Source organism: Haplochromis burtoni, unplaced genomic scaffold, assembly GCF_018398535.1.
Source record: "Haplochromis burtoni strain Fernald_Lab_line unplaced genomic scaffold, NCSU_Asbu1 Contig_9, whole genome shotgun sequence".
In the NCBI taxonomy this organism is placed as follows: domain Eukaryota; kingdom Metazoa; phylum Chordata; class Actinopteri; order Cichliformes; family Cichlidae; genus Haplochromis; species Haplochromis burtoni.
This window is the reverse complement of record NW_024582370.1, coordinates 2,276,677-2,301,538: the sequence shown is the minus strand read 5'-3', so window position 1 is coordinate 2,301,538 and position 24,862 is coordinate 2,276,677. Positions and strand designations below refer to the sequence as shown.

The following is a 24,862-nucleotide window of genomic DNA, read 5'->3' as shown; positions in this document are numbered from 1 at the left end:
ACACACACACACACACACACACACACACACACACACACACACACTAACCAGATGTGAAATATTACTGAAACTCTGCTTCAAATGTTCCACATTTCCAGTTACTACTCGGTGAACAAGCATAGACACATCAGCGTACACGCTACATGCAAAAAATGCTCCCACGCAGAAATAAACCTTCAAGAGTTCAGGGGAAACGACTGCTATGACACCACGGTTTGTGGTTTAGGCCACTTGGATGTTACATGCAGATGTTGCAATAAGTATATCACTCATTGAATTTTTTCTTTTTTTTTTATTACTTTATTACTTATTATTTTTTATTACTACTCTGGTAGTTGCTTAATTTGCTGGAATCTGCTGACACCTTTTGGCCGACCTCTTCGTTGGTTCAAAAAGAGAAGATCACTGAGCTCATCTGGTCAAAGAAGCCCTTTAGTATAAGACACAGAGGATTAGTGGAATTTTGCCACTCTCAACGTCTTTCTTTCCTCTAGGCTAGGCATCGTCAGCTGTCCGACCAATGTTGAGCCTCTTTTTGAAGAAGAATAGGGATTGAAATTCCTCTTCTCTTTGTGTCTCCTCCTGTGTTGTTTTAGGGTATAGTGGTCTTGTCTTTGTTAATTCCACAGTGATTAGTCTCAAGTGGTCCAGCCTGTGTCTGGCCTCACCCACGGTAGTGTTGACAGTACGTTTTTCATTTTGGGTTTTCCTGTGTAAAAGGAACAACCAAAAATAAAAACGGCTCCACATTCCTTCAACCAACTATGCCATGCCCTGCTGTGCGCTGTGGTAGGAGTAAACCTTAGAAGAAACCTAATGTGCTGGCCTTGCTCTAAATGAGAAGCATGTGTGGTATGACTCGAAATTACATTTCACTCCAAATCTAATCAGTTTTCAGTTTCTTGCTCTCTGGATTGCTCAACCAGTACTGGTTCTGTTTTAGATGTGGCAGGCACTGACCTCATTTGTTTGCGTGTATATGGACCACCGTAGTTTTATTATGACAGCGGCAGGAGTTCCAGTGTGTCACCTTTTAATAGGTTCCTGCGCAGAAGTGTGCTGTGTTTAATAAAACTCTGGTCTCATTAGCTGAAACGGTGGCGGCTCTCGGTGTCGATGTGAAAAAGACGGGAGAGGAATGGAGCAGAATGCTGCATTGGGGATTTGGCAGGAGCCCTCTCCCCTTGTTGAGTTTCACTTTGTCTGTCCCGACGGGCAGGACTGTCTCCACCCTGCGTGTCTGGGTTCATCTGCAGTGAAGGATCTGATTTCAGGGCCGTCTGGCTGCTTCTGCTGAACACTAAGGATCTGTGTCTGCACGTCATAATATGCCCACAATTTAAAGGGACACTCATTACATTTTGTATCGAAACAGTGGTGTATGCTTGCCCCCTGCTGGGCACAATGAAGAAGTGAACTAGAGGACTCTGTAACCTCGTGGTGATAAACTTCTTTTCTTTTTCTCACTCTCTCAGCTTTACGTTGCAACTGCACAAACTGTGAGAAGACGGGCTATGAGTGCGAGACAGACGGTGCCTGCATGGCTTCAACTTATTATGTCAATGGGAAGGAGGAACACGTACGTGTCTGCATCAACCAGGACAGCCTGGTCCCCCCTGGGCAACCGTTCTACTGTTTGAGTGCTGAAGGTTTCTTCAATACTCACTGCTGCTATGTAGATTACTGCAACAGTATTGACCTGAAAGTCCCAGGTGAGACCTCATTAAATACTTTAGAGCTGTTTCAGTTCAATTGTGACTGTTTATTTATTTATTTATTTATTTTTTTAACCCATTTCTTTTGTTTTGTTTTGTCTTCTTAGTCCCAACCAAAGGGGGGGAATGGTCAACCCAAGTGAGCAACTGGGGGCCAGTGGAGCTGGTGGCAGTGATTGCAGGGCCCGTGTTCCTGCTCTGTGTGTTGCTGATGGTCGGGGTGTTCCTGTTCCAGTATCACCAGAGGGCCTACAGCCACAGACAACGGCTGGAGGTAGAAGATCCCTCCTGTGACCATCTATACTTGGCCAAGGACAAGACGCTCCAGGACCTAATCTATGACATGTCCACCTCTGGATCAGGCTCTGGTCAGTATGCAAGAGCAGGAGCTTCCATACATCCTTAGATATATCAGTATGCCCAAATGAGTAACATTCACCATAACGGTGTGAGGATACTTATCAGGGAACTCTTGTTGATTTGTTGCCTGTCTGTTGCCCCCTCTGCAGGTTTGCCCCTGTTTGTGCAGCGGACTGTGGCCAGGACTATTGTGCTGCAGGAAATAATAGGAAAAGGTCGCTTTGGGGAGGTGTGGCGCGGGAAGTGGAGGGGAGGCGACGTAGCAGTGAAAATCTTCTCATCCAGAGAAGAGCGCTCCTGGTTCAGAGAGGCTGAAATCTACCAGACAATCATGTTACGGCATGAAAATATCCTAGGATTTATTGCAGCAGACAACAAAGGTGAGGAAAACTTTTGGCTATGTGAAGATGCAATACAAGAAGACTGCTTTAAACAACCCTCAACAGTAAAAGTTTTGGCCTTTTCAAAATAAAATGTTTTACAAGCTCGCTGCTGTTTAAGTAGAGTAGATTATTTGATCGACGTTATTCATTTGTTCCCTTTCAGACAACGGCACTTGGACTCAACTCTGGCTGGTGTCAGACTATCACGAGCATGGCTCACTTTTTGACTACCTGAATCGTTACTCTGTCACCATTGAGGGGATGATCAAATTGGCGCTATCAGCTGCCAGCGGCTTGGCACACCTACACATGGAGATCCTAGGCACTCAGGGTGGGACTTTCATGTCTGCAGAGTGGATGTGTTATATGTAAAGGTCGAGCATGTTCTTGATGCAAGTGTAATGCTGTTGTGTTGGTTCTCGTGCAGGTAAACCTGGCATTGCTCACCGTGACCTCAAGTCCAAAAATATTCTGGTTAAGAAGAACGGCACATGTGCTATAGCTGACCTAGGTCTGGCTGTCCGCCATGAGTCTATCACAGACACGATCGATATTGCACCGAATCAGCGCGTGGGCACTAAGAGGTAAATGTTTCCATACTTATCAGCACTCAAGTAGATAAAGCGCACAGGGGATTTTACAGGTCTTCCCTGAGGCCTTAAAGAATACATCTGACAACTTTCTTTTTTTCTTCTAATACTTTGAATATCAGAAAGTAAAAACTTTGAAAAGCTGGATTTTAGTTTTCTGACTTTTTCATAATTCTAGTCACTCTTGGATGTAATACCCTGTTATTCTCTGCACCACAGAAATGGGAGACCTTGGTAGAACTTTGAGTGAGATAGATGTACTGTGATGTAGAGTGTAAAAGATGGCAGTAGCTACAATGACCACACAGTGGTTTGTCAAGTCCTGTTTTCAAGCCTTAAGATGTGAGTTTTCTCAATGGCTGTCTTGGTGATCTTAAACTGCATGCTCAATTATTGAGGAGGAGGAGAGCTGACTGTGAAACTGCATGCTCATTGGCCAACAACTTGGCATAATGCAAAAATTCAACATGACCAGAAACGAGTCACCGAGGTCAGAAGGTGATCAGGAAAGTGTTTCCTGGGGTGAAGCGTGAGGGCTGTTTTTTCTCATATGCTGAGGACCAGAAATCTTTTTTTGCAGCCATAGGTATCGCCCCCTAGTGGGCATTACAAAGAATGAAAGTTTGAGACTTGTTGGGAGGCTGTTATCTTACTTCAGTTTCTATTAGTGGTGCTAAAGTTGTTGTTCATGCTGTGTGTGTCCACCCTCAGGTATATGGCTCCAGAAGTCCTGGACGAATCCATAAACATGAAACACTTTGACTCCTTCAAGTGTGCTGACATTTACGCACTGGGCCTGGTGTACTGGGAGATTGCGCGTCGCTGCAACACAGGAGGTAAGAGCACAATATAAATAAATATGATACAGTTGGTCAAATAAACAGAAACATGAAATCTGAGACTGAAAATGCTTCTCTGTCATGTACTACAGGTATCCATGAGGAGTACCAGCTACCCTACTATGACCTTGTGCCCTCTGACCCGTCCATAGAAGAGATGAGGAAGGTGGTGTGTGACCAGAAACTGAGGCCCAATGTGCCCAATTGGTGGCAGAGCTATGAGGTATTTCACACCATGTATATGAACAGCTGCACTAGTGGTTTCTAAAAATATGTCCAATGGCAGTATATGGAACCAGTTGGGCTGTATTAGTTTGGCAGTACAAGATGTTCTGGTCTACAAGTACGAAGGTAGACCGCCAACTTCTGAGTCAGTGTTGTGGGGGAGGATTAAAATAGTTTTATCTACTCAGTCGTCCATTGTTAAAATTTGGGGTTCATGATGTCCCTGAGCTGGCTACCAGCAAATAAAGCCAAACTTGGATAAATCAGTTCATTTCTGGATTTATTTTCACTTAAAAAACAAAACAGAAAAACAGCTTTTTACATAAAGTGTACTATTCTTAGCAGTGGTGCCCTCAATATACAAAATAAATGAGCCGGTCCAACAGTCTGTTATTGCCTTAGTGCAAGACGCAGTAATCAACATTTAATGTCCCTGATGTAGGTGCACAGGTCTGTCTTACCTTAAACTCTGACATTTTTCTCACACACAGAGGCTGGTTTGAAAAGCACAGATCGCGACTCATTCAAATGTCTGTGGCTATAAGTCATGTTGTAACACTTTTGTCCTCTTGCTGCACAGTCACTGCGCGTGATGGGGAAGATCATGAGGGAGTGCTGGTATGCCAACGGAGCAGCCAGACTGACAGCTCTGCGCATCAAGAAGACTTTGTCTCAGCTCAGCGTGGAGGAGGATGTGAAGATGTGAGCGTACAGGCGGCAGAAAGACACTCTGGAGACGCACAACCAGACAACACTCCCATAGGAAAGAAACACTAAAGACAGACTGCAAATGAAAACCCTGCCAGTTTTAAAGCCACACTCCAAGTTGTGACAAGGCCTACCTCACCTTTTTAGCCAAAACTACTGAGAATCAACCCTTCTCCTCCTCCTCCTGACTTTTCTCTCCCTTCCCCTGCCTCCCTTTAGCTCCTCACGTCTCTTCCTCCTTCCCTCTGACTCCCTTCTCCATGGGCCACAACACTACAGCACTACCACTGTTAATATCATCACACTCAACCTTTCTTTTTTCATCTCCCATGGCAGGAAGTAGAACTCTTGTACAGTGAAAAGAATCTTCTGTTTTTGATCATCTGTTTTCTTGTTTTTCCTTTTAACCTCTCTGAAATTGTCCAACATGGACTAAAGTTGTCCAGAAGAGTCGGGCATGTCGTGGGCTTCAAGTTTAGGAACGATTACACATAACTTTCCGTTGTGTTGGTCATACAACATCATATTCTGTCGCTGTAAGGAGGGGAAAGAGGCTGAAGCACTGTTTTTTATAGGTGTGTGTGCGTGTGTGTGTGCGCGTGCGTGTAAGTAAAAGGTGTCTGGACTACTAGCATGTTCCCAAGACACTACAATGTCTACTGGTGTAGGCTGTAGTTCATTAGAGAAAATCAGTTATTGGGCATGTGGTAATTAAGCATGAACAGCTGGATTGTGCTTTTTTCCCCTCATTTTATTCCCTCACTTGAATCTTCAAACACAAATTAGTTGCACTCAACTGTAGCTTCCTCATCACATGTGAGACCGGGCAGGTGTCACATAGCAGATGCGGTCCAGTCCTGGCGTTTAGTTTGAAATGTGGCAGGGATAATGTTGAATTTATTCAATTTTTTTTTTTCTTGGGATGGTTTTATTTATTTGTTCATAGTTTTTACTACATAATGATGAACACTGTGAGATGAGATGTGACAAACCACAAAATTAAATGTCGTAGTTCAGTCAAAGTCTTCAGAGTCGTGGGTTATTGCATTCATTTATTTTTTAAATTTAATTTCTTCTTTTTCTTTTCTTTTTTATTAAAGTAAAGATGCTGTTTGAAAAATGAATGCAGCCATAACCCTCTGGCGGTGACAGGTGAAGACGTAGTACACACGGTGCAAATAAGAGGCGTATGAAAAGGCAATGAAAACAATCCTTTCTTTTTTAAATATATATATTTTTTGTGTAAAAGATCATGATGGGTGTTTTTTCTTCTGGCTTTAACATTAGACACTACTGATGATGGGTACATATGATTTGTATATACAACATGCATTTTGTTTTATTTTTTTCCTTCTATGCCACAAGCTCCAGTGTGACATTGAACAGTGATTTTAATCTGATGGTACTTTCACGCGTCTGTTTGATCCGTCTATGGTTTCTGACTGTCCGAGGAAAGGATTGCGATATCTGCTGGAATTTGTATTTCACTTGCTCCTCTCATGGTAATTTGGTGGTACTACTGATCCCAGGCCATTTTGCTGCAACTTCCTTTTTTTTAATTTTATTTTATTTTTTAAATCTATATAAACACAACTATTGCAGTTGCTTGTTGAGTTCTTTCAAGAGCCCAGTAATGCAGATCTGCTTCTACATACGTCTTCTGGGGTGACATCTTTTTCAATGACACTGGAATACTTAGCAGCTTCTTGTAAACCTTACTATTCTGATACTGCCACTGGCTGTTTATTCAGAAATCCAGACGATTGCTGACAGTTCGCGCACAGGGAACATGTGGTTAGATGTAAAATGTAGTTGGGAGTTTTACTGTCAAAGACTGACATGCTGTAAAGAGAAACTGCATGTTTTCATTCTACGTCTGACTTTGTGAGCCTGTCTCCAGACGAGACTATGAAAGTATTACACTGACATTTGTCACCATCGGGCTCTGCACTGTTATGTCCACAAGGGCGATTAGTTAACGTTAGTTACGCCATCACTTGATCCAGAATCCATGTGTCATGTTGGTATCCATTTTTTGCATGCTGTCTCAAACACTGGGTCCTCTGCATTGAGGTAGATAAACTTGAGAGATGATATTGTTTTTTTTTTTTTGTTCCCCCCCCCACCCCCCACCCCCATTTCCTGTGTTTGTTTTTGTTTTTTTTTTTTTTATTTTGTTTTTGTGTTTTTTTGTTAGTGTGTGTGTGTTGTGATATTTGTGTGTGTAGTGTGTGCTACTGTTAACATGGGTAGAAGTTCAGCGGGCAGAGGGAAGTGAATAAAAGAAGGGAGGGGAAGTGGGCGACTGCTGTCAGTTGAACCAAAATTGTCAAAACACTCCTGTCCATGTTTGGTTTGTTGCCATGGGTATATGACCATCAGACATCCTGTTCATAGGTAATAAAAAAATAATATTGTGCAGATCTTTTCAGAATTAGTTCAAAGGTGTACATAGATGATATACAATAAAATCCTCTTTTTCTTATCCGTGACTCTGGCCATGCTCATTTCAGATGTTCGGTTTTCTCTTGTTTTTTTTGTTTTTTTTTGTTTTTTTCTTCATAAAGAAGATAATATTTTAAAATATGGCTTGTGACTAAAGACAAAATGCACTGATGGGGGATTATAAATTACAATATAACTATATTTACATACAAATACTTAGGTGCACTACAATGACTGGTAACATCTCAGGTTCTTATAGGAAACAATTACAGTGGAAGTACATTTAAGTAGTGCTTAAGTAATAAGTACTGCATGGAGTAAATAATTGTAAGTAGTATTTTAATTACCTGGTAGTTTTACAGAAAAGCAATATTTGCCCATCTTACATTATAAATTTGTTATATTGTTGGGGGTCATATTATGGAGTGACTTGCATTTTTCCCCCACAGCCATAAAAAGCTGATTGTCGTCACCCTGCCAGACGGGCAGGTGACGTGGACACCCGTGAACGCTAAAACTCCAGAACGAAGCGACATAGCGGTTTCACGTCTATGGCTGTATCCCAATTCAGGGTCTGCAGCCTTAAAGTACGCAGCCTCAACATCCTCAAGGGCCGCGTACTCAAAGACCGCTAAGGCCGGAAGTGCGAGGCTTGTGAAATGGGACGGTCTAGCCTCCGTTGCGCTGCCCAGGTTGCCTAGCAACCATGATACTAACAGCTGGAAACGTGTCATACAGCTTGTTTGACAGAAATGAAGGAGAAAATCTTTTGTTCATTTTGTTTGTTTCTACATGAGCTTTGATCATTCTCTGTAAGATTAAGCTCAGCTATTGAACGGCGTATATTTTAAAGTAAAGGCTTTAAAACCAAGTTAGTACAAACGTCACTAATGTCACATACTTTGCCGACATGTGGCCAACAGTAATGTTTTAATGTTCTTCGTTATTAAACATTTGCACATAAATAAGTGACATAATATTCAGTACTTAAAGTTTACTCTTCGGCTGCCCCTCATCCGCCGTTTTTTCTGCACACCACCGCCGCGCTATGCATTCTGGGATATGTTGGGCCACGAAGTCTACACTGCCACAGCCTTAAAATTCAGGGAAATGAAGGACGCATTTCAGGGCCGCATTTCGAGCAGCCTTTGAATTGGGACAGCCTTCGGCGCGCCGCTGTGACGTAATCGGCCTTGAAATGCGTACTTTAAGGCTGCAGACCCTGAATTGGGATACAGCCAGTATCATCAGTTTCTCTACTGAAAATCTGGTTTAAACATCGGTGACTTTGACCTCAAGGTCAGAGGTCAAGTTCTCTGAAAATCTTGTGAATGCGATAGCTTGAGTAGGAAGTCACCTACGATTTCGAAATTGACACCACAGGAGGACCTATTAAAAATCTCAACAGTTCAAGTTCAAATCTCATTGACCTCGATCTCAAGATCAAGGGTCAGAGGTCAACTTTTTTTGAAAAGCTTGTGACTGTGATAACTTGTGAACAATGCGACGTAGGATTTATTTTTTTTAAATGGTACCATAGATCTATCTAGCAGGAGGCCGAGGGGTGCCGCTGGCCCCTGCCAGTGTTTTTATCTCAGTCATTATGTTGATGTGCATGTTGGATTTTCTATTATTATTATTTTTTTTACTCTTAGGTTTTTACTTTTACTTTATTGTAGTGTACCTAGCTGTTAAGTATGTGCATGTAAATATAATACCACTACGCCCTCAGTCATACAGCATTACCAAAAACTACATATCTACATTTGCTAGTTCATTAAGACTTTGTGACATACATCCATACATGGCAGGTGTTTTACCAAATTCTGACCCTTCAATCCCTAATGTTGCTGAAATGATGGCTTATCAGACTCGGCAATGATTTTCCAGTTTTGCTGATTCTAGCTTCGGTTTCCTTTCCTTAGCTGACGGGAGTGACACCAGTGTGGTCTGCTGCTGCTGTAGCCCATCTGCTGTGCTTTCAGAGATGCTCTTCTGCATATACTGGTTCCAGGACCCCGGTTATCTAATTCACTCTTTCAATCCTACCAGCTAAAAGCACACAGCTCACAGACCTTATCTGCTGACAAGGACAATGGCACAACTTGTTTACTTTCTGTTGGCCTGTATGCGAATAGAATTGAGATTTTTAAGCAATAAAACATGTTTATTTTAGAGGTTTTTGTTTGGAACTTCAAATCTAAAAATCACACTACTCTACAAATGACCAATTTAAGAATTATAACCATGATGGGAGTGCTCTTACTCTGCTTTTTGGCATCATCCTATGGTTTGCACGAGTGCCATGTGAAAGCTTTGTTTTCCCAGAATAATTTAGTGGATTTTCTTGGTTCATGTATAGAATAGTTAAGCATCCCTTTACTGACCAGTAGGACCACCACGAGTAAAAACGGTACATATAACCATCGGTTGACCCAAGTATCAAGCTTCGTGGTCATGTGCTGACAATAGAAAATGAGCACATATTTAAAATGCATTTTATTTTTCCTTTACAAGAAACAAAAGACAAAGAAATAAGATGAAGGGGAAAGGAAGTGGAAAACCAGTATATAAAGAGATGCAACCTCTGGCGTCCTGAAAAAAATATGTACAATTCAAAATAATATCCATATAAAACATGCCACATACAATAAAAATGATCATTATATTTATTCATATTCCCTAAAAGTATCTCTGCTGTACAGATGCAACATCTTTTTTTTTGTATTTTAAAGTACGTGAGGTTAAAAAGAAAAAAAAAATCAAATTATGAGCAACCTTTATTAAATTATAAGATATGCAGAGAACTTAAATTAAGTTTCAGAGAAGTTAAAAATTATTCAGGCGGAAATCCAGTGAGCGGCATAATGTCTCGTGTTCTTCCCTTGGAATAGAAACATACCAAAAAATATAGATATATATGTATATATATATATCACTGCTTCGGATACTTGATCAATATCTACCACTTCAGAGAAAGTTTCTGTTATACTACGAGAGTGCAATTCATTACCAGGTTAAGTATGGGATTAACTTTGATTATTACATCATAACATACATCAGGCCAAGTAACCATTTCACAATGTTAACCAACACATTCACTTCTATAGGGAAGATATTAAAGGAAAAAAAAAGAAAAAGCAAACACTAACAATATTCTAGGGAATTCAAGATTTGTCCATTCAAGACTATATGAATCCAATTTTGACCGATTAAAGGGGGAGGTTTTGGTAAATCAACAAGCAGTAGCATAAATAAAAAGAAAAAAATAAACATGAACAATATTACATAAATACAAATGCTATGCACCATTGTACTGCTTTATGCAAGAAGTGATTTTTCCATGTCTAATTAACAACTCTCTGCGTGAATCCAAACAGCCTCGTTATCACGTCGGCTTCTTGTCGAGAACCCCGGACATTTTCCTCACATCTATTTTTAACAAACTCACCTGAAAGCTTATAGCAAAAAACACTAATAGAAAAAACAAGTAAATGCAAAACACTCTGGTTCATATACATAAAGATATTAGTTTGCCATTTTACATATATTTATATTTATGTACAGCTTTATCTTTGTTAAAATGATATCCAGTGGTTGATTTTTTTTTCCAATTTTATTTTTCTACACTTTTGACTTTGATTACAAAGGGGCTGGATAAAGAGCTGTTGTCCCCCCCTCCCTCAATGCATATAGTATATTTACAGTTTTTACAACTTTGCATTTTTAAAATCATGTGAGGTCTTAGGTTAAGGGAAGGAGGAACCAAAGTAGTATGGGAAGGTGGAGTTTTAGTAAAGCTCCCTTTAAAGACTTTTTTTTCTCATTATTCTTATACAGAAATGAAAACAAATGCCCTTTTTTCCAATAAGTCTTTCCCTGCCATCAGTTCAGCCTCGAGGAGACAGTACCAGCACTAGAAAAAGCACACTACAGGGGAAGTAGAAACACTGCAGGCTGTACTCAGGCGGAGGAAGACTTACTACAGTAAAAGTTTAACAACAGTCCATTAAATAATACAGAGAGAGGAAGAGGCATGATTAAAGTTTAAGGTTGACTTGTTGGGGAGTAAAAAACAAACAAAAAAAGAAGAGAAAAAAAAAAAGCACTGAATGGGGACAGTAGTCATGCATCTGCTGGCTCCTTTTTTTTTTCCCCCAAACAAGTGGAACTTTCAGGTGTGAAACAACCAGCTAATGGGTACTTGGTTAATTTTGGACCTGCGTGATCCTTGAGCCATTCACTCAAACTCTTACTGTCTTAAGCAACTCAGAAAAAATAAATGTGGATGTCATTGTGCTTTCACACAGCTAATAGCAGGATTTTGTTTTTAGATGCATAAATAAGAACACAAAAGCAAAAAGCTACATCAATATCCAGGATGATTTGGTGGCATACAGAACACCCACTAAGCTTCTGATTGTGACTTTAATGCAATATCTTATCAAAACTGTCATATAGTTCATCTGTATAAATAATTCATGAATAATAATTATGTTGGCTCATTATTGTAAATCATCATCAGCATAGAGTAGATAGAGCAAACCTGCTGCTTAAGATTCCCTGCTTGTCCGAGAAGGCTAAGCCCATAAAAACAACCCTCCCACCCCCAAAAATCACCATCGCGCCCCCTCCCCAACCCCCCGGAGTATTTCCACAGTAGCAGTTAACAGTTTTTATACAAAGCAGTCACTTCTCGCTAAATCAGTGAGGTAGACTGGGTCCAACTAACCCACCATGGGACTCCACACAGTCAGAACATCTGGTGCGACTGAAGCCACAGATCAATAGTATCTTACATTTTTTATATTAACTTACTTTTTTCTCCTCTTTTCTTTTTCCTCTCTCCATCGATCACATGTAGTTCTCACACAGAGCCACATCAAGATTGTCTAGCTAGCCAATATCCATGTTGTCGTTATGAGTCATTGATGGGAAAGTGCCTTGTCTGGGAGGTAAGGGGGGGAGGTGTGGTCAGACGGGACAGGAAATAGGTCCGACTTAAAACATTAAAAAAAAATTTTTTAAAAAGTGTCCTTAGTTCATTCTTAACATTTTTAATGGCTTTTTTTTTGTCGAAGCTCCAGATGAGCTCTGTACTACGAGCAGTGATATCAGAGGGTCAGAATGTTTTGGTAGATGGTGAGGATCATTTTCCAGCCACTGTAAGCTTATTGAGACCAGAATAGTTGGGAGGGTTTGAAGTGGGGGATGGGGAAGAGGAGGGATTTGGCTGAGGAAAGGGTGATTCAACTACTCCAAACACGAAAGTTAGTCCCACCATCAAGCTTCTGCTGATGAATGGTGGTCGGCTGCTTTTATTGATTAATGCTCTTCAAACCTTTGGCTACAGGTAACACTTTAGTCTTTTAATAGCGGAGGCCAGCCTTCCTCCATATCTTTATGAACAGCTTATGCACTGGCGATGTAGGATTTTCATAGGCTTTGGCGCAGGAGTGTTCTGGTACCAGCGAGAGGGAATTTTCCATCTTTCTGGTTAGTTCATCCATTTTCGGCAATTCCAGGCTCCGCAGTGGCAAGGGATCTTGTGCTGATCGTCCTCAAAATCAAACTGGTAGTCGTACGTCAGCTGGAATTAAGAGAGAGACAGTTAAAGGCTGCAGATATAGTAGTAGTACAATGAAGGCTGTTTATCACACCGCACCTCCTCTCCTTTAGGAATCCTTCGGCTGGAGATGATGATAATCTTGTCTTCTTTGTCAAACGTTACAACCTCAGCAACACAGTTGGGCGCACAGGAATGGTTGACATAGCTGGTGAGAAGGGAAATGGGGGAAAATCAAATCAATTTGGGGGAAGAAAATAAACATAAAATAAGGGTTTAAAACAAGGCAGCCATGCACAAGCAAACACTTACCGGGCTGGGCCACCTGTTAAAGTTGCATCGATCACTTGCTCGTTGTTGATACGGAACATGTAGATCCCTCGGTTCTACGGCAAAAGAGCAAGAGGAAAAAAAGAAAAAAGGTCAGACGTGTCCTACAGCTGTAGAAAGTTGAGCGGCACAGCAAACAAAGTTTCTGCACCACCCATTCTCCATCAACTGTTTGAGTACCTGCGCTTCATAGATCTTCTCCCTGCGATTGGCCACCTCGTTGCGTATGACAGTACCAATGTACTCAATAACCATCGTATGCTTCTCCAAATCCTTCGCAGCGTACAGCCCCAGGCCCTGAATGCGGGAACGTGCCAAGTACACGTTGTTCTTCCACTCAGTCTTCAAGCGCCGATACTGGGAGGATTTGGAGTGGACAAACTGCTTGCTGTACGGTGTGTTGAGCTCTCCAGTGAAGGTACTCTGGTAGGCCTTGGACACACTGGTGCTGTTAAGAGTGTGAGGCCTAAAAAGAAAGAAAAATGAAAGTCTGAATGTTTTGAATTTTACAGGTTTGAAGTTGTTTTGAAGCAAGTTACTTGCATTACATAGATGTTAAAAGAGTTTCATTTTTTTATGTATATTACCTCACCAGTCAACATATTCTGTCTGGAATTTAACTCCGCAAAAATGTTAACATTTAGTCAACAAGCCTCTTCGACGTGAGTCACATGGCTGTGCAGATTAACAGATATGTCAGAACGTGTTGAGTGTGCAGCTTCTCGCTAAAAATAATGCTTTACCTCTTGCAGTGTGTGGGGACCTTGGGCTCTGAGCGAGCACAGCCAGTGGGATTAATCATGAGTGGGAGCTCCATCAGAGGGTGCCGGCCGTATCTAAATTGGTAATTCTGGCAGTTCTCCACTCCGGGCAACTAAAACACAACAAGTCAACAGTCAATGATCATCATAATGGACTTATAATGGCTATAAAGCTTATCATTTCTGGTCACATTGAGTTCAGTTAATACAAGATAGAGCAGATATTTTGTGAAGTCTGTAATGCTGTTTTATTACCGTCTGAAACGGTTATCCAACCACAGATCAGTGAACATGGGAGATAAAGACAAAATAAAAAAGGGACAGAAAGTGCTCGGGATTCTTACCGACTCAGTGATTCTCATGACAGCGTGAATTGTAAGGCCATACATCTCCTCCCCTTTGATGTGTTCAGTGAACAGTTTCAACATGGATGATTCCTCACGAAGTTTAGCCACCTGCTGAACAACCCGGTCCCAGATCCCTAAAGACAAAAACAGCAAATTCAACTCTGTTCTTTAAGGTTAAGAAACATAACAAAGGGAGAATAGAGCACAAAAATCAGAAAGCACTTTTGTGTTACCTTCTGGAGTAGGGTCACGGTACTGTAAATCCTCCATCCCATGCTCCAGAACACGCACTTCAAATAGCGGGCGGCCATCATCTTCACTGATGCGGCAGCGGTAGCGGCATCGCTTGTTGGGTACGCGTGTGCTCCAGTAGATGCGTGTGGCCTCGTAGCCAACGGGGAAGATTGCAGTAGCTGAGTGGAAGTTGGCCATCTGGGAGGGCAGCAACTGGCCAATAGCGTGAAAGATGAGACTTCCGACGCGGAACAGGTGGATACGGTCTCCACGCTGCAAGATGCTGGCTATCTGTTTCACCTCGTCACGCTCGATGTAGACGCGGCGTAGGACCGCAAATGTGCTGAGTTCATCGTCACTGGGCCCCTTCAGTTTATGCTGGGTGCACAACATGGTCTTATCCTTAAAGAACATGCAGCGTGCCCGGATGGCACAGGCAAAGTGGTAGACATTCGGGCAGCGCAGTCTGTTGCAGCTGTTTGTGGCACCAGTTTTCTGGCAGTACGCACAAAGAGTCCGCAATCCGCGACGCAGGGCTACCTCCACGTTGATTAGGGCACCCCCCTGTGTCTCGTACACCTCTGTGGACCACAGAGCGCAATTTAAGTGCACCCATAGGTCCACATCAATATTAAGCAAACGAGCGGGCCCATCTGTGGCACCATCGCCTTCCTCGTGGCAGAAGCAGCATTTGCGTTTATCCCGAGGCAGCCTTTCTGGTCGAAGAGTAATGCGCAGCCGTTCCATCAGTTCAGACACCTCACGGCTGTTTTCTTTCTTAGAGCCACCTTTCCGAATCGAGATAACAATCTGAAGACGCTTCCAGCGAATCCCCTTCCATTTCTTCAGTTTTGGATGCACCACCTCCTCATCAGGTGAGAGAGGCCTGCGTTGCTTGACAGCTTTAGGGGAAGACTCCATGGGGGTGGGAGAATCTTTAGGAGGTTGAGCTGGATCAGTGACCAAATCCTCTACCTCCTCCTCCTTGACAACAGCGCTCAGATGATCTTCAGGAGCAGCAGCAGGATCAGAAACTGCCGAGGTAGCTGCTGCGTCTGCGCAAGACTCTGGAGCAGCAACTTCAGGCTCTGTGACTTCAGTTGATTGAGCAGCATCAAGAGGAGGATTAACATGCTGTTCAGGCTCAGCTGTTGTTTGGACATTGGCCGGACTGGAGGGAGACGGTGATGAGGAAGTTGATTTTTTGGAAGGTTCAGCTTCACTAGTTGTAACTGGCAGAGATGGAGGAGGATGAGGAGGAGACGGTGATGGGGGTGGAGACTCCTCCACTGGTATAATAGGAAGGTGGCGCACATCCAAATCATTTACATTGGTTGTATAGCAGTGCTGAACCGGTTTTTCTTCAGTCTCTGCAAATTCCTGAGAGCAAAATGCACGCAGGAGATGTAACGCTTTCAACACATGTAATAAAAAAGATTAAATGAGGCAATAGGAGACCTTTAGGGACCAACCTGTTTAATAAGTGCCAGAATGTCAACTTGTTTCTTCAGTGTACAGCCAGGTAGAGACACATCAAATTGCCTTAGCCACTCATCCTGACTAGGTGAAGCACCATCCTTTGTACACAGAACCCCTGTAAAACATAACACGGATAGATGGTATAGTCACTCTGCCACAATTTGTTTTAAAAACAAAAACCCCCAAAAACATTTAAACACCAAATTTGCTCAACTAACGTGCTTAAACTACAATCATGAGATGGGATTAATGAAAGACGAAATATTTACATTAGCAAATAATATGACAGGTCACTTTGAGGCAGAATTTTGAATGTCTTGACAGACTCGCACCCTTTTGCTTTTAGCTAAATAGGAACTCACTCCACAAAAAAAAAAGAAAAAGAGAAAGAAAATAATTTAAAAAAAGACATCAGCAGAAATCTAAAAAAGCTAAACCATCAATTTATTTATTTTAGTGTGTACCTGATTGGCCAGGTCCTTTCGCAGGCCCATCTCCTCCTGACATTTCAGGGTTTTGGGGAGGGATAGTGACCTCATAAGTACCTGGCATTCTAATGTTAAGAAGCTGGGCCATGGCCATCATCACGTGATTTAGTTTCTGGAAAATATTAGTAGAAGTTTAGATTGCCTCAATAGATTCAGACATAAAAGCTTTTAAAGACGATATAAGATTATGATGGCTTAGTACCTTGGCTGCAGCAGATGACAACGTGAACGTTACAGACACCTCGTTGCTTTTGCTCTTATCCCAGTGGTTGGATGTTGAATCTACCTTGCCGTCAGGAGCTTCGAATTGTTTATTTTCTGTGAATGCTGTAAGCAAATGTGTAAATTCAACATTTGTCTGCATTTCAAGACGCAAACAGATTTAATATTTTAAAAAAATAAATAAAAAAAATTAGACAATCGCATAAATTCCAAGCAGGTTTCCCCATGACCTATGTATCCATGCAACCATATAAAACAAACTAACTTAGAATTTAATCCCCCATACAGAGCAGCAGCATTGCTACCTCAGCAGACCGTAGGATGTGACATGCTGAGTAGAATACCTGGGATGGCAGTGCGAGGTATGAGGGGTATGATAGGGGATATTGCCCTGTCTGTCTCCTCCTCTTTAGGCTCCCGCAGATGAGGAAAACGTGGAGTTTCATCTCCTACATTACTCTCAGGGGATGATGCTGGAATTATGCTTTCTGGAGCATCCTCATCGTCACTTTCCATCCTGTTAAAAGATATTTCACACATTTATAGCCTCTTTAAGAAAATATCTATGCTATGGACTGATAACTATGCACAGTTTTCCTTGTGTACCTGATATCCTCATTCTGGTTATGTGGTGGTGTGGGGAGAGCTGCTAGAATATCTACACTCTTTACCTCCTCTTTCACAGAATCTGAAGGAGGAAACAAAATGCAGCATTATAATACATTGCATTTAGAATGCAATTACTGCATAACTGTGGATTAATAATTAACAATAAATGTACCCATCGGCTCTTCAGCAGGCTCTCTGTTTTTCTGTCTCTCAGCCAGATCCTCCCCAGCTGTTACTCCATTGAGCAGTTTGTGCTGTACTGATGGTGGAGGAGTAGGTGGCAAGGAAGATGGGGGTGTTGGGGGGTTGCTGAGGTTGCTCTGTGAATGCACAAACAATATGTTCTTGAAGACTTTGCTCTGAAATTACCATTATGCCTCATTCAAAATGTTGGTGGTGCACTGGCAGCTTCGTTTGACCTTAGTGAGTAACTGAGAGTAGTAGTCTGGGATATTGTCTAACACTGCATTTCCAAATGAGCCTTTTAGCTGGGCTTTTCCATTGGCTGGACTGCTTCCAAAAGGTGCAAAAAGATCCACACTGGCAGTGATTGACGGCTCCATCAAGGGCAGCAGAGAGAGGCCCTACAGAGTAAAAATCCATTAGCCAAGAAAAGGAACAAGAATCAATCTTCAGATCATCAGTGGCAAAATATCATTAGGGGGGAAATGTATTTTGACATTATTGTACCTGTTTGAGTTGTTTTAACAAGGCTTCAGCACTTTTTCCAACTTCTTCCTTCTTGTTTTTCTTCCGTGCATTAGGCCCTCGATCTCCAGCTGCCTTATTAGTGCGCTTTGGCTTTTGCACAGGAGGCCTTTTTGTTATCGATTGCAGATCCTGTAAAAGGTCAAGAAAATAAAACAGATTTTTCCCAAATATAACATCAGGGTAAAGAGTCTTGATGCATGCTCAATCATCCAGGTAAGTAAATCCCAAAAGGTTGAGTGACGAAACATTTCTCCCATTGAAAACGCTACGTCCAGATAAACAGAATCAACCTTTTGGGATCAGGCTAAAGAGAATGAATACACTTTAGGAAAACATACCTCCATGTTTCGTGGAGTCCCTTGAAGCTTCTGCTCAAGCATTGCCAGTTTGCTGTTGATGTGACCATTGATCTCACTGTGGATGCCTTCACAAGGCCTCTGAGCACCAAGCTGAATATTCTTAGTTCTTAGGAGTTTCTGCAGCAACTGCTGTCCAGTCTCAGATCTAGGGCTTTGAGTCACAGCAGCACTTCCAGCATTAATAAAGGTAGTGTTGTTCCCAGCGTTAACCATCTCCCCGGTTGCTTCATGCTTTATAGTCCCAGTAGGAGCTTCAGCCGCACTGTCACACTGGACCTCCCTTGGTTCCTGTTTAATATTCTGTATTGTCATTTTGCATAGCTCCTCTTGTTTGTCTTCTGCACCCTGCTGCAACTGACGCTGAGCATTTGTACCTCTCTGTGGCCCATTGGAAGTCACTGAAGCAGCCAGACCACTGCCTGGTGACTGAGTGTCTGCTTTAGGTCCTGGACAATCAAGTGGACTCTTAGCCCCGGGTGACCTGAGTGGAGAAGCCTTGACTTGACTGTAGGGACTGCCCCTCCCAGCCCTGCTGTCAGCTATAGAAGGTGAGGAGACATGAGATGAATGGGGTGAGACTGGGTGGACTGGACTCATGCCAAAGGGAGTTCTTGGAGAATATGCATGCGATGGAGAGCCCTGCACACGGCCTGCCATTAGTGCTTGCTGTTGGTTCTGGGTGGGAGTGGGTGGACGAATCCCCATAGCTTGATTAAAAGTGTGCCGTTGAGAATCCCCAGGGGAGTTGGCTAATGGCTGACGTGGAGATGCTGGCCTCACCATTGGGCCCTGGTCCATTGGGGAGTGTGGCACCTGTCCTCTCATATGTTGCTGCATCATCTCTCCCACTTGGAGCTGCTGCCCAGAGACCATCATTCCTTGCTGTATCTGAGGAGCAACACCAGGTTGTTGGCCTGGCATACCTGGCTGGTGTTGATTTCCCACTGCTCCTGGATTCCCCATGACTCCATGTGACATTTGATGGCCTTCCATCCCCATCATTTGCTGTCCCATCTGTGGGAGCTGAGGCCTCAACTGATGTTGTTGGCCCTGACCTATTGGCATCCGCAGCATTTGTCCTTGTTGTCTTTGTGCAATCATGGCTTGGATGTGCTGTATTTGTTGGTTGGGGGGGAGATTGCGGAGCTGAGGATTCTGAGCAATAATGGCCTGGATGTTGATAGGGGCGCGGATCTGTCCAGGAGGAACACCAGGTCTCTGTCCCATCATTCCTTGCTGCTGAGCTCTCATCATACCCATTAAAACCTGCTGTTTCTGCTGTTGGGCCATGATGGCCTGCTGTTGTGAACTAAGACCCATCATAGCAGGTTGTTGCTGCCCTGGATGGTTGTGTCCTGTGATCTGTTGCGGCATGGTGGGGTCCTGTGGCTGCTGTGTGGCATTTTGAAGAGTTTGCTGTTGATGATGTAAGAAATCAGATGTTTTTCCTTCCTCTTTAATTGTCATCAAACTGGGCTTGTCAGTGGTGAGGGAACTTTGCCTCTGGACAGTGACTGGAAGTTGTTGCTGCAGTTGCTGCATACCAGTTTGCTGGTTCCCGACCAAACCCGACTGTTTCTCATGTACAGACTGGGGATTTGATTGTTGCTGCTGGCCTACATAAACCTGATTCTGGTGCTGCTGCTGTCGTCCCAGGTCAGTTTGATGATCATTTGCAGAGCCTAGTTGTATCTGGTTGGGAGTAGAGGGTCCGCTCTGCTGTGGTGGGGTTCTTGAATCAGGGCTGAGGATACCACCTTCTTTGGGTCCTGAGTTTTGGCTCTCTGTAGATCCCTGGGGCTGGGGTGTGTTACTTCCTGCTGAAGGAGAGGAACCCATTTGTGGGGTAGAGGGTTGGGAAAGACCTTGCTCTTGGCCAGACTGGTTGATCAACTGTGCTGGTTGTCTTTGTTGTGTCATTTGCTGCTGCTGAAGGTGGGCTAAATTCTTTGTAATATTTTGCTGAGATGCAAGCATGCGTTGGGCCAGAATGTTCTGTTGTTGAGGAGTCAACTGGGCATGGGGCCCCCTCAGGCCAGGGTGACCTTGAGCACCAACCATACCCTGCTGTCCCATCATCAGCTGAGGCCTCTGCTGCTGTGACAATGCAACTTGTTGGTTACCAATTATTCCTGCCTGAGTTGATACCATGCCTTGAGAATGGTTAATAGGCTGGCCGCCCACAAGACTCTGTGATGGAGCCACAGTCTGGCCTCCAACTATTCCTTGTGCAACCTGGACCATGTTCTGCTGATTAGCTAGCATACCCTGCTGAGTGTTCGCCTGTTGTTGTGCCATAAGTTGGTGCCCCATCATACCAGCCTGCGACTGATTGATTAAACTAGACTGTTGATTTGGGAGTGACACTGGTTGTTGGCCCATCAGCTGCTGTTGCTGGAACTTTGCCATCTGCATCCTATGCTGAAGTTGTCTTTCTTGAAGAAGCCTAGGGTCTGCACCTTGCACCCCAGGCCCCTGAGGGAAAAATCCTCCTGAAGGCCCAGGAGGACCTGGGACCCTGGCACCACTGGCTCCAAGAGCCCCAGAAAGCTGTGGCTGGGCTCCTCCAATAAAGGGTTGACCTTGGGGCATTCTGACAGGCATCCCACCTTGGGGTACCATGCCAGGATGTTGCCCCATTACTGGTGCCCCCTGCTGGCCCATCATCATCTGACCAGGCATTTTGGGAAACATGTGAGAGGGCCCCCCCTGTGCAGAATGACCTTGGGTTATAATACCAGAGCCTTGCTGCTGCTGCTGTTGTTGTTGTTGTTGCTGCTGCTGCTGCTGCTGCTGTTGTTGTTGTTGTTGATGCTGCTGCTGTTGTTGTTGATGCTGCTGCTGCTTGCTTCTGTACTCTGCAATTAGATTTGTGTGCTCCTTCTGTTGCTTGCGCACCTAAAACAGAATATTTATGAGGACATCTGTATATCATGTATATCAAATGTGCCAGAAGCCTTTTTTGTGCAATGCAAAAATTGTTTTCAGAACATTGAACATCTACACACCTGGTCAAGCTGCTTCTGAATTTTACTCTGCTCTTCTGTGACCAACTTAAGTTTCTCTGCATCTGCCTCAGCAAACTCTCTGCCAGCCTTCTTAGCAGTGCGTTGCTTCGCACACAGTGCTTTGCGTGATTTGCGATGAACTCCTATCTGTTCTTCCAAAAATTTCAGTTGCATTTGGAGTAACTGCTGGGTATGAAGAAGCCATTCTTCGTATTGGTGCTGTTCAGCATCATCTATAGAAAAGAAATCACAAACCACCCTTAGCTATCCACAAATGTATGGAGACTGCAATAAAAAAATAAATCTTAAAAAAAAAAAAGAAAAGAGAAAAAAAAGACTCAATTCAGCTCAAAAGGCAGTATTGGTCAAACATACTGATTATTCCTTGCACAAACTGAGGAGGGTTAGGCCTTGACTGGGGTGGATCACTTGTCTCTCCCTCCTAAACAGAAAAACATGGCATTTAAATGACTCAGCTATCATCAGTTTTACAAATTAAATCATCGATCGCTTTTTAAAAATAAACCAACATACCTTTGCAGGTCCAGATGCAAGTTGATTTGGATCTGTGGCTGGGGCAGAAGCCAGCCTCTGAGCAAGCAGAGAAACTTGTTGCCTGAAGAGAAAGCAAAACAGTGCTGAGTGACATCCACTTAAAAATATTTAACATGGGCCTCAGCAAACAGGTGTGCTAATGGTACAGTTGATCGTCTAATCGCAGTCTTTAACACTGAAGTCACCATTGCAGGCATGTCTCTGACACATAGCTACTGCAAATAAGTGGTTGCTGAACAGTTAACCTTGTGAACAGTGGTGTTAGGGATGCTACTTTTACGTTGAACAGCTTACAAGAGCTGGAACCAACAACAAAAACTAGATCTGAAGATAATCACAATCAACACATGCTCTGCTTTCTAGCAGCAGTTCAACAATGGCAAAAACATATCCATGTCATTTATTAAAAAAAACCCCAAAAAAACAAAACAAAAAACAAACGCATTATTAGAAATACCTGTTAATGCCAGTGGGAACAACCATTGGATCCTGTGCCAACACTCTCTTAATACCCTGAAGGGCAACCATCTTCGCCTTGGCAATGGGATCCATGTTATCTGTAGCAAATTTGTCCAAATCTGCAATAATAGGTGAAATTAGTGGAAGTATGGAAAAACAAAAGAAAAAAGAAGAAGTTGTGGCCGTGACAAGACATGAAGCTTACCTTTATCTGGGAAGAAGCTGTTGGTCAGAGTTGACTGTTTTACTGCTGGCTGCTGCTGTTGTGATTGATGGCCAAGTCCTGGCTGGATCACTGGCTGCATCCCTGGCTGCATCCCAGGCTGCATCCCAGGCTGCATCCCTGGCTGCATCCCAGGCTGCATCCCAGGCTGCATCCCAGGCTGCATCCCTGGCTGCATCGTCCTCATCATGGTTTGCTGCTGGGCCATCATGTGAGTTGGCGGTACTATACCAGGTCCCATAAGCCTTTGCTGCTGCAACATGTGTGACGCACGCGGTACCATCCCTGGCTGATTCATCATACCTTGGGGTGGTGGACGATGGTGGTGTGGTAACATTATTTGCCCAGATGAATGTTGATTCGGATGTGGATTTGGAATGCCTGAAAACTGTTGTGGTATGCCTCCTTGTTGAAGAGAACTGAGCTGTTGCTGTTTCTGTTGTTCTTTCTTTTCATGCTCCAGGAGATCTTGTATTAGAAGAGGCAGTTCACCATCTAATGAGCTCTCTACCTTTGCCAGATCTACAGCAGGAGAGTGCTGCTCCCCTACATCAGGTAGTCCTAAGGGATCATCACCCATATCGCCATGTGGAGGAGCTGGAGGAAAAGGCAATGGATTACCTTGGCCTGGCAAGGGATATGGAAGTCCCCCTAATCGAACAGAACTGAGTGAGGCAGACTGGCTCTCACTTTGTGGAGTCTTTGTTGTTGGTGCGGTCACACCAAGAGGCATGGATACAGCTTCTCCCATTTCAGCTTTCACCACAGTCTGTCCCGTTTGCAGCTGAGGCGTCAAACCTCTGTTCTCTACTTTAACTTTAGAGGCATCAGCGGTTTGTGAAGAGCGTGTTAGTTGAGCAGCAGACTCTAGTGCAGTAGAAGGGACTTTTGTCAGAGCCTTCCGCTCTGGCTCCACCTTGGCTTTGTCTTCCACTTTAACATGTGCAGAACCAGACGACGCTGAAGGACCCTCACTTTCAGCTTCTACCAGCCGCAGCTGGTCTGAGAAGACATCTTTAGGGTCTCCTTGGTTCAGTTCAGGATCAGTGTAAGCCAGCAGGTCAAACTCATCACTGTTGAGTAAGTCATCAAGATGTGGATCATTGGTTTCGAGGTTGTCCAGGTTGCCCAAGTCATCATCTCCTTTGTCAGGGTCCAGGTCAAGAGCCAAATCATCCTCATCTTCTACTCCTCCATCTCCTGGAGCATCGCCTAGCCCATCAAGATCAGGTTCTGGCAGTTCTTCTGCATTTTCTACAGCTGCAGGCTGGGGCTCTGTGACTATACCTGGTTGTGAAAGTCGATGCTGCTCAGTACTGCGAGTGTTTTGGGCTGAAGTAGCATTTTGAGGTTGCATGTGGGACTGCTGAGGCAGTAAAACTGACAGTCCACCCTGTTGTAACCCCTCTGTCTGAATCCCACCAACTTGAGCTATAGGAAGTTGCTGAACATAAGGTGTTGACATCTCTTGCTCTGGGACAAAGAGACGTGGCCTGGGCTGGGGTCCACGGGGTATAAATTGGTGTCGCAGGGGTGGCCTTTGTGAATTATGTCTCAACTCAATGAACTGTGGTGGCGGACCTTGACTCATTGGCTGCATGGATTCACCTCCGTGCCCTGGCATCATGGCATGAGTATTACCCATGCCTTCCATACCTTGGATATTGACAGCAGGGTTAAGATTGTGCCTTATGCCCACAGCTTCCATGCCAGGCTGAGGGAACCTCCTTGGAGCCTGGCCCTGCCACTGAGGAGGGAATGGTGGACGGGTAAACATACCCTGCGGTCTGGAAGATCCTGGTAGCCTGAAGAAAGACAAAAATATTTTTTTCCCCCCCAAAAACAACGAAAGGGAGTTGGACTAATTTAAGACGCCAATTGTATCTTCAGGGCCAAAAGATTTATGCCTGTATTTGGTTTATTCAATCCAAGTACCTCATTATTTAAATGCTTACCTAACTGGATCAACAACGGCAGGGTTTCCTGTATGTGGTGGGCGAATGAGCTTATCATCTGTGGGCATCTTCCCCGACACAGAAGCCTGAGCACTTGAAGCGGCAGCAGCAATACGTTCCTAAAGGAAGTAAAAATTGTACCATTGTCCCTTGACTCTTTAGTTATTAATAAATCAAAAATAACTTTTTTCATAATGTCTGCATGAAAATCAGAAACTTAAAAAAACAACAACAAAAACCCTACATCTTCCAGATTATTATTATTATTATTATTATTATTATTATTATTAT

The 24,862-nt window shown here is 43.5% G+C and overlaps 2 protein-coding genes across 5 annotated transcripts in view; one reads left to right on the top strand and one right to left on the bottom strand.

Moving 5' to 3' along the window:
- acvr1ba (activin A receptor type 1Ba) overlaps nt 1-5,736 on the top strand; it is a 13,842-nt gene extending 8,106 nt beyond the window's left edge. Inside the window, exons 2-9 of the mRNA XM_005914754.3 lie at nt 1,476-1,712; nt 1,823-2,083; nt 2,225-2,455; nt 2,622-2,789; nt 2,886-3,042; nt 3,760-3,884; nt 3,980-4,110; nt 4,693-5,736. Coding sequence (XP_005914816.1) covers nt 1,476-1,712; nt 1,823-2,083; nt 2,225-2,455; nt 2,622-2,789; nt 2,886-3,042; nt 3,760-3,884; nt 3,980-4,110; nt 4,693-4,818 — 1,436 coding nt within the window. The 3' untranslated portion in view covers nt 4,819-5,736. The remainder of the gene's footprint in view (nt 1-1,475; nt 1,713-1,822; nt 2,084-2,224; nt 2,456-2,621; nt 2,790-2,885; nt 3,043-3,759; nt 3,885-3,979; nt 4,111-4,692) is intronic.
- A 4,013-nt stretch (nt 5,737-9,749) lies between these two features.
- The window catches only part of kmt2d (lysine (K)-specific methyltransferase 2D), a 29,912-nt gene continuing 14,799 nt past the window's right edge, over nt 9,750-24,862 (bottom strand). For all 4 annotated transcript variants that reach the window (XM_014339212.2, XM_042227701.1, XM_014339214.2 and 1 more), the window contains exons 34-55: nt 24,572-24,690; nt 22,599-24,421; nt 22,392-22,512; nt 21,914-21,995; nt 21,755-21,821; nt 21,380-21,612; nt 18,351-21,269; nt 17,992-18,141; nt 17,721-17,885; nt 17,474-17,621; nt 17,299-17,380; nt 17,037-17,209; nt 16,673-16,797; nt 16,447-16,582; nt 15,976-16,097; nt 14,503-15,883; nt 14,267-14,403; nt 13,905-14,035; nt 13,342-13,627; nt 13,144-13,217; nt 12,931-13,039; nt 9,750-12,855 (exon numbers count right to left, since the gene is read on the bottom strand). In XM_014339212.2, coding sequence (XP_014194698.1) covers nt 12,763-12,855; nt 12,931-13,039; nt 13,144-13,217; nt 13,342-13,627; nt 13,905-14,035; nt 14,267-14,403; nt 14,503-15,883; nt 15,976-16,097; nt 16,447-16,582; nt 16,673-16,797; nt 17,037-17,209; nt 17,299-17,380; nt 17,474-17,621; nt 17,721-17,885; nt 17,992-18,141; nt 18,351-21,269; nt 21,380-21,612; nt 21,755-21,821; nt 21,914-21,995; nt 22,392-22,512; nt 22,599-24,421; nt 24,572-24,690 — 8,676 coding nt within the window. In that variant the 3' untranslated portion in view covers nt 9,750-12,762. The remainder of the gene's footprint in view (nt 12,856-12,930; nt 13,040-13,143; nt 13,218-13,341; nt 13,628-13,904; nt 14,036-14,266; nt 14,404-14,502; nt 15,884-15,975; nt 16,098-16,446; nt 16,583-16,672; nt 16,798-17,036; nt 17,210-17,298; nt 17,381-17,473; nt 17,622-17,720; nt 17,886-17,991; nt 18,142-18,350; nt 21,270-21,379; nt 21,613-21,754; nt 21,822-21,913; nt 21,996-22,391; nt 22,513-22,598; nt 24,422-24,571; nt 24,691-24,862) is intronic.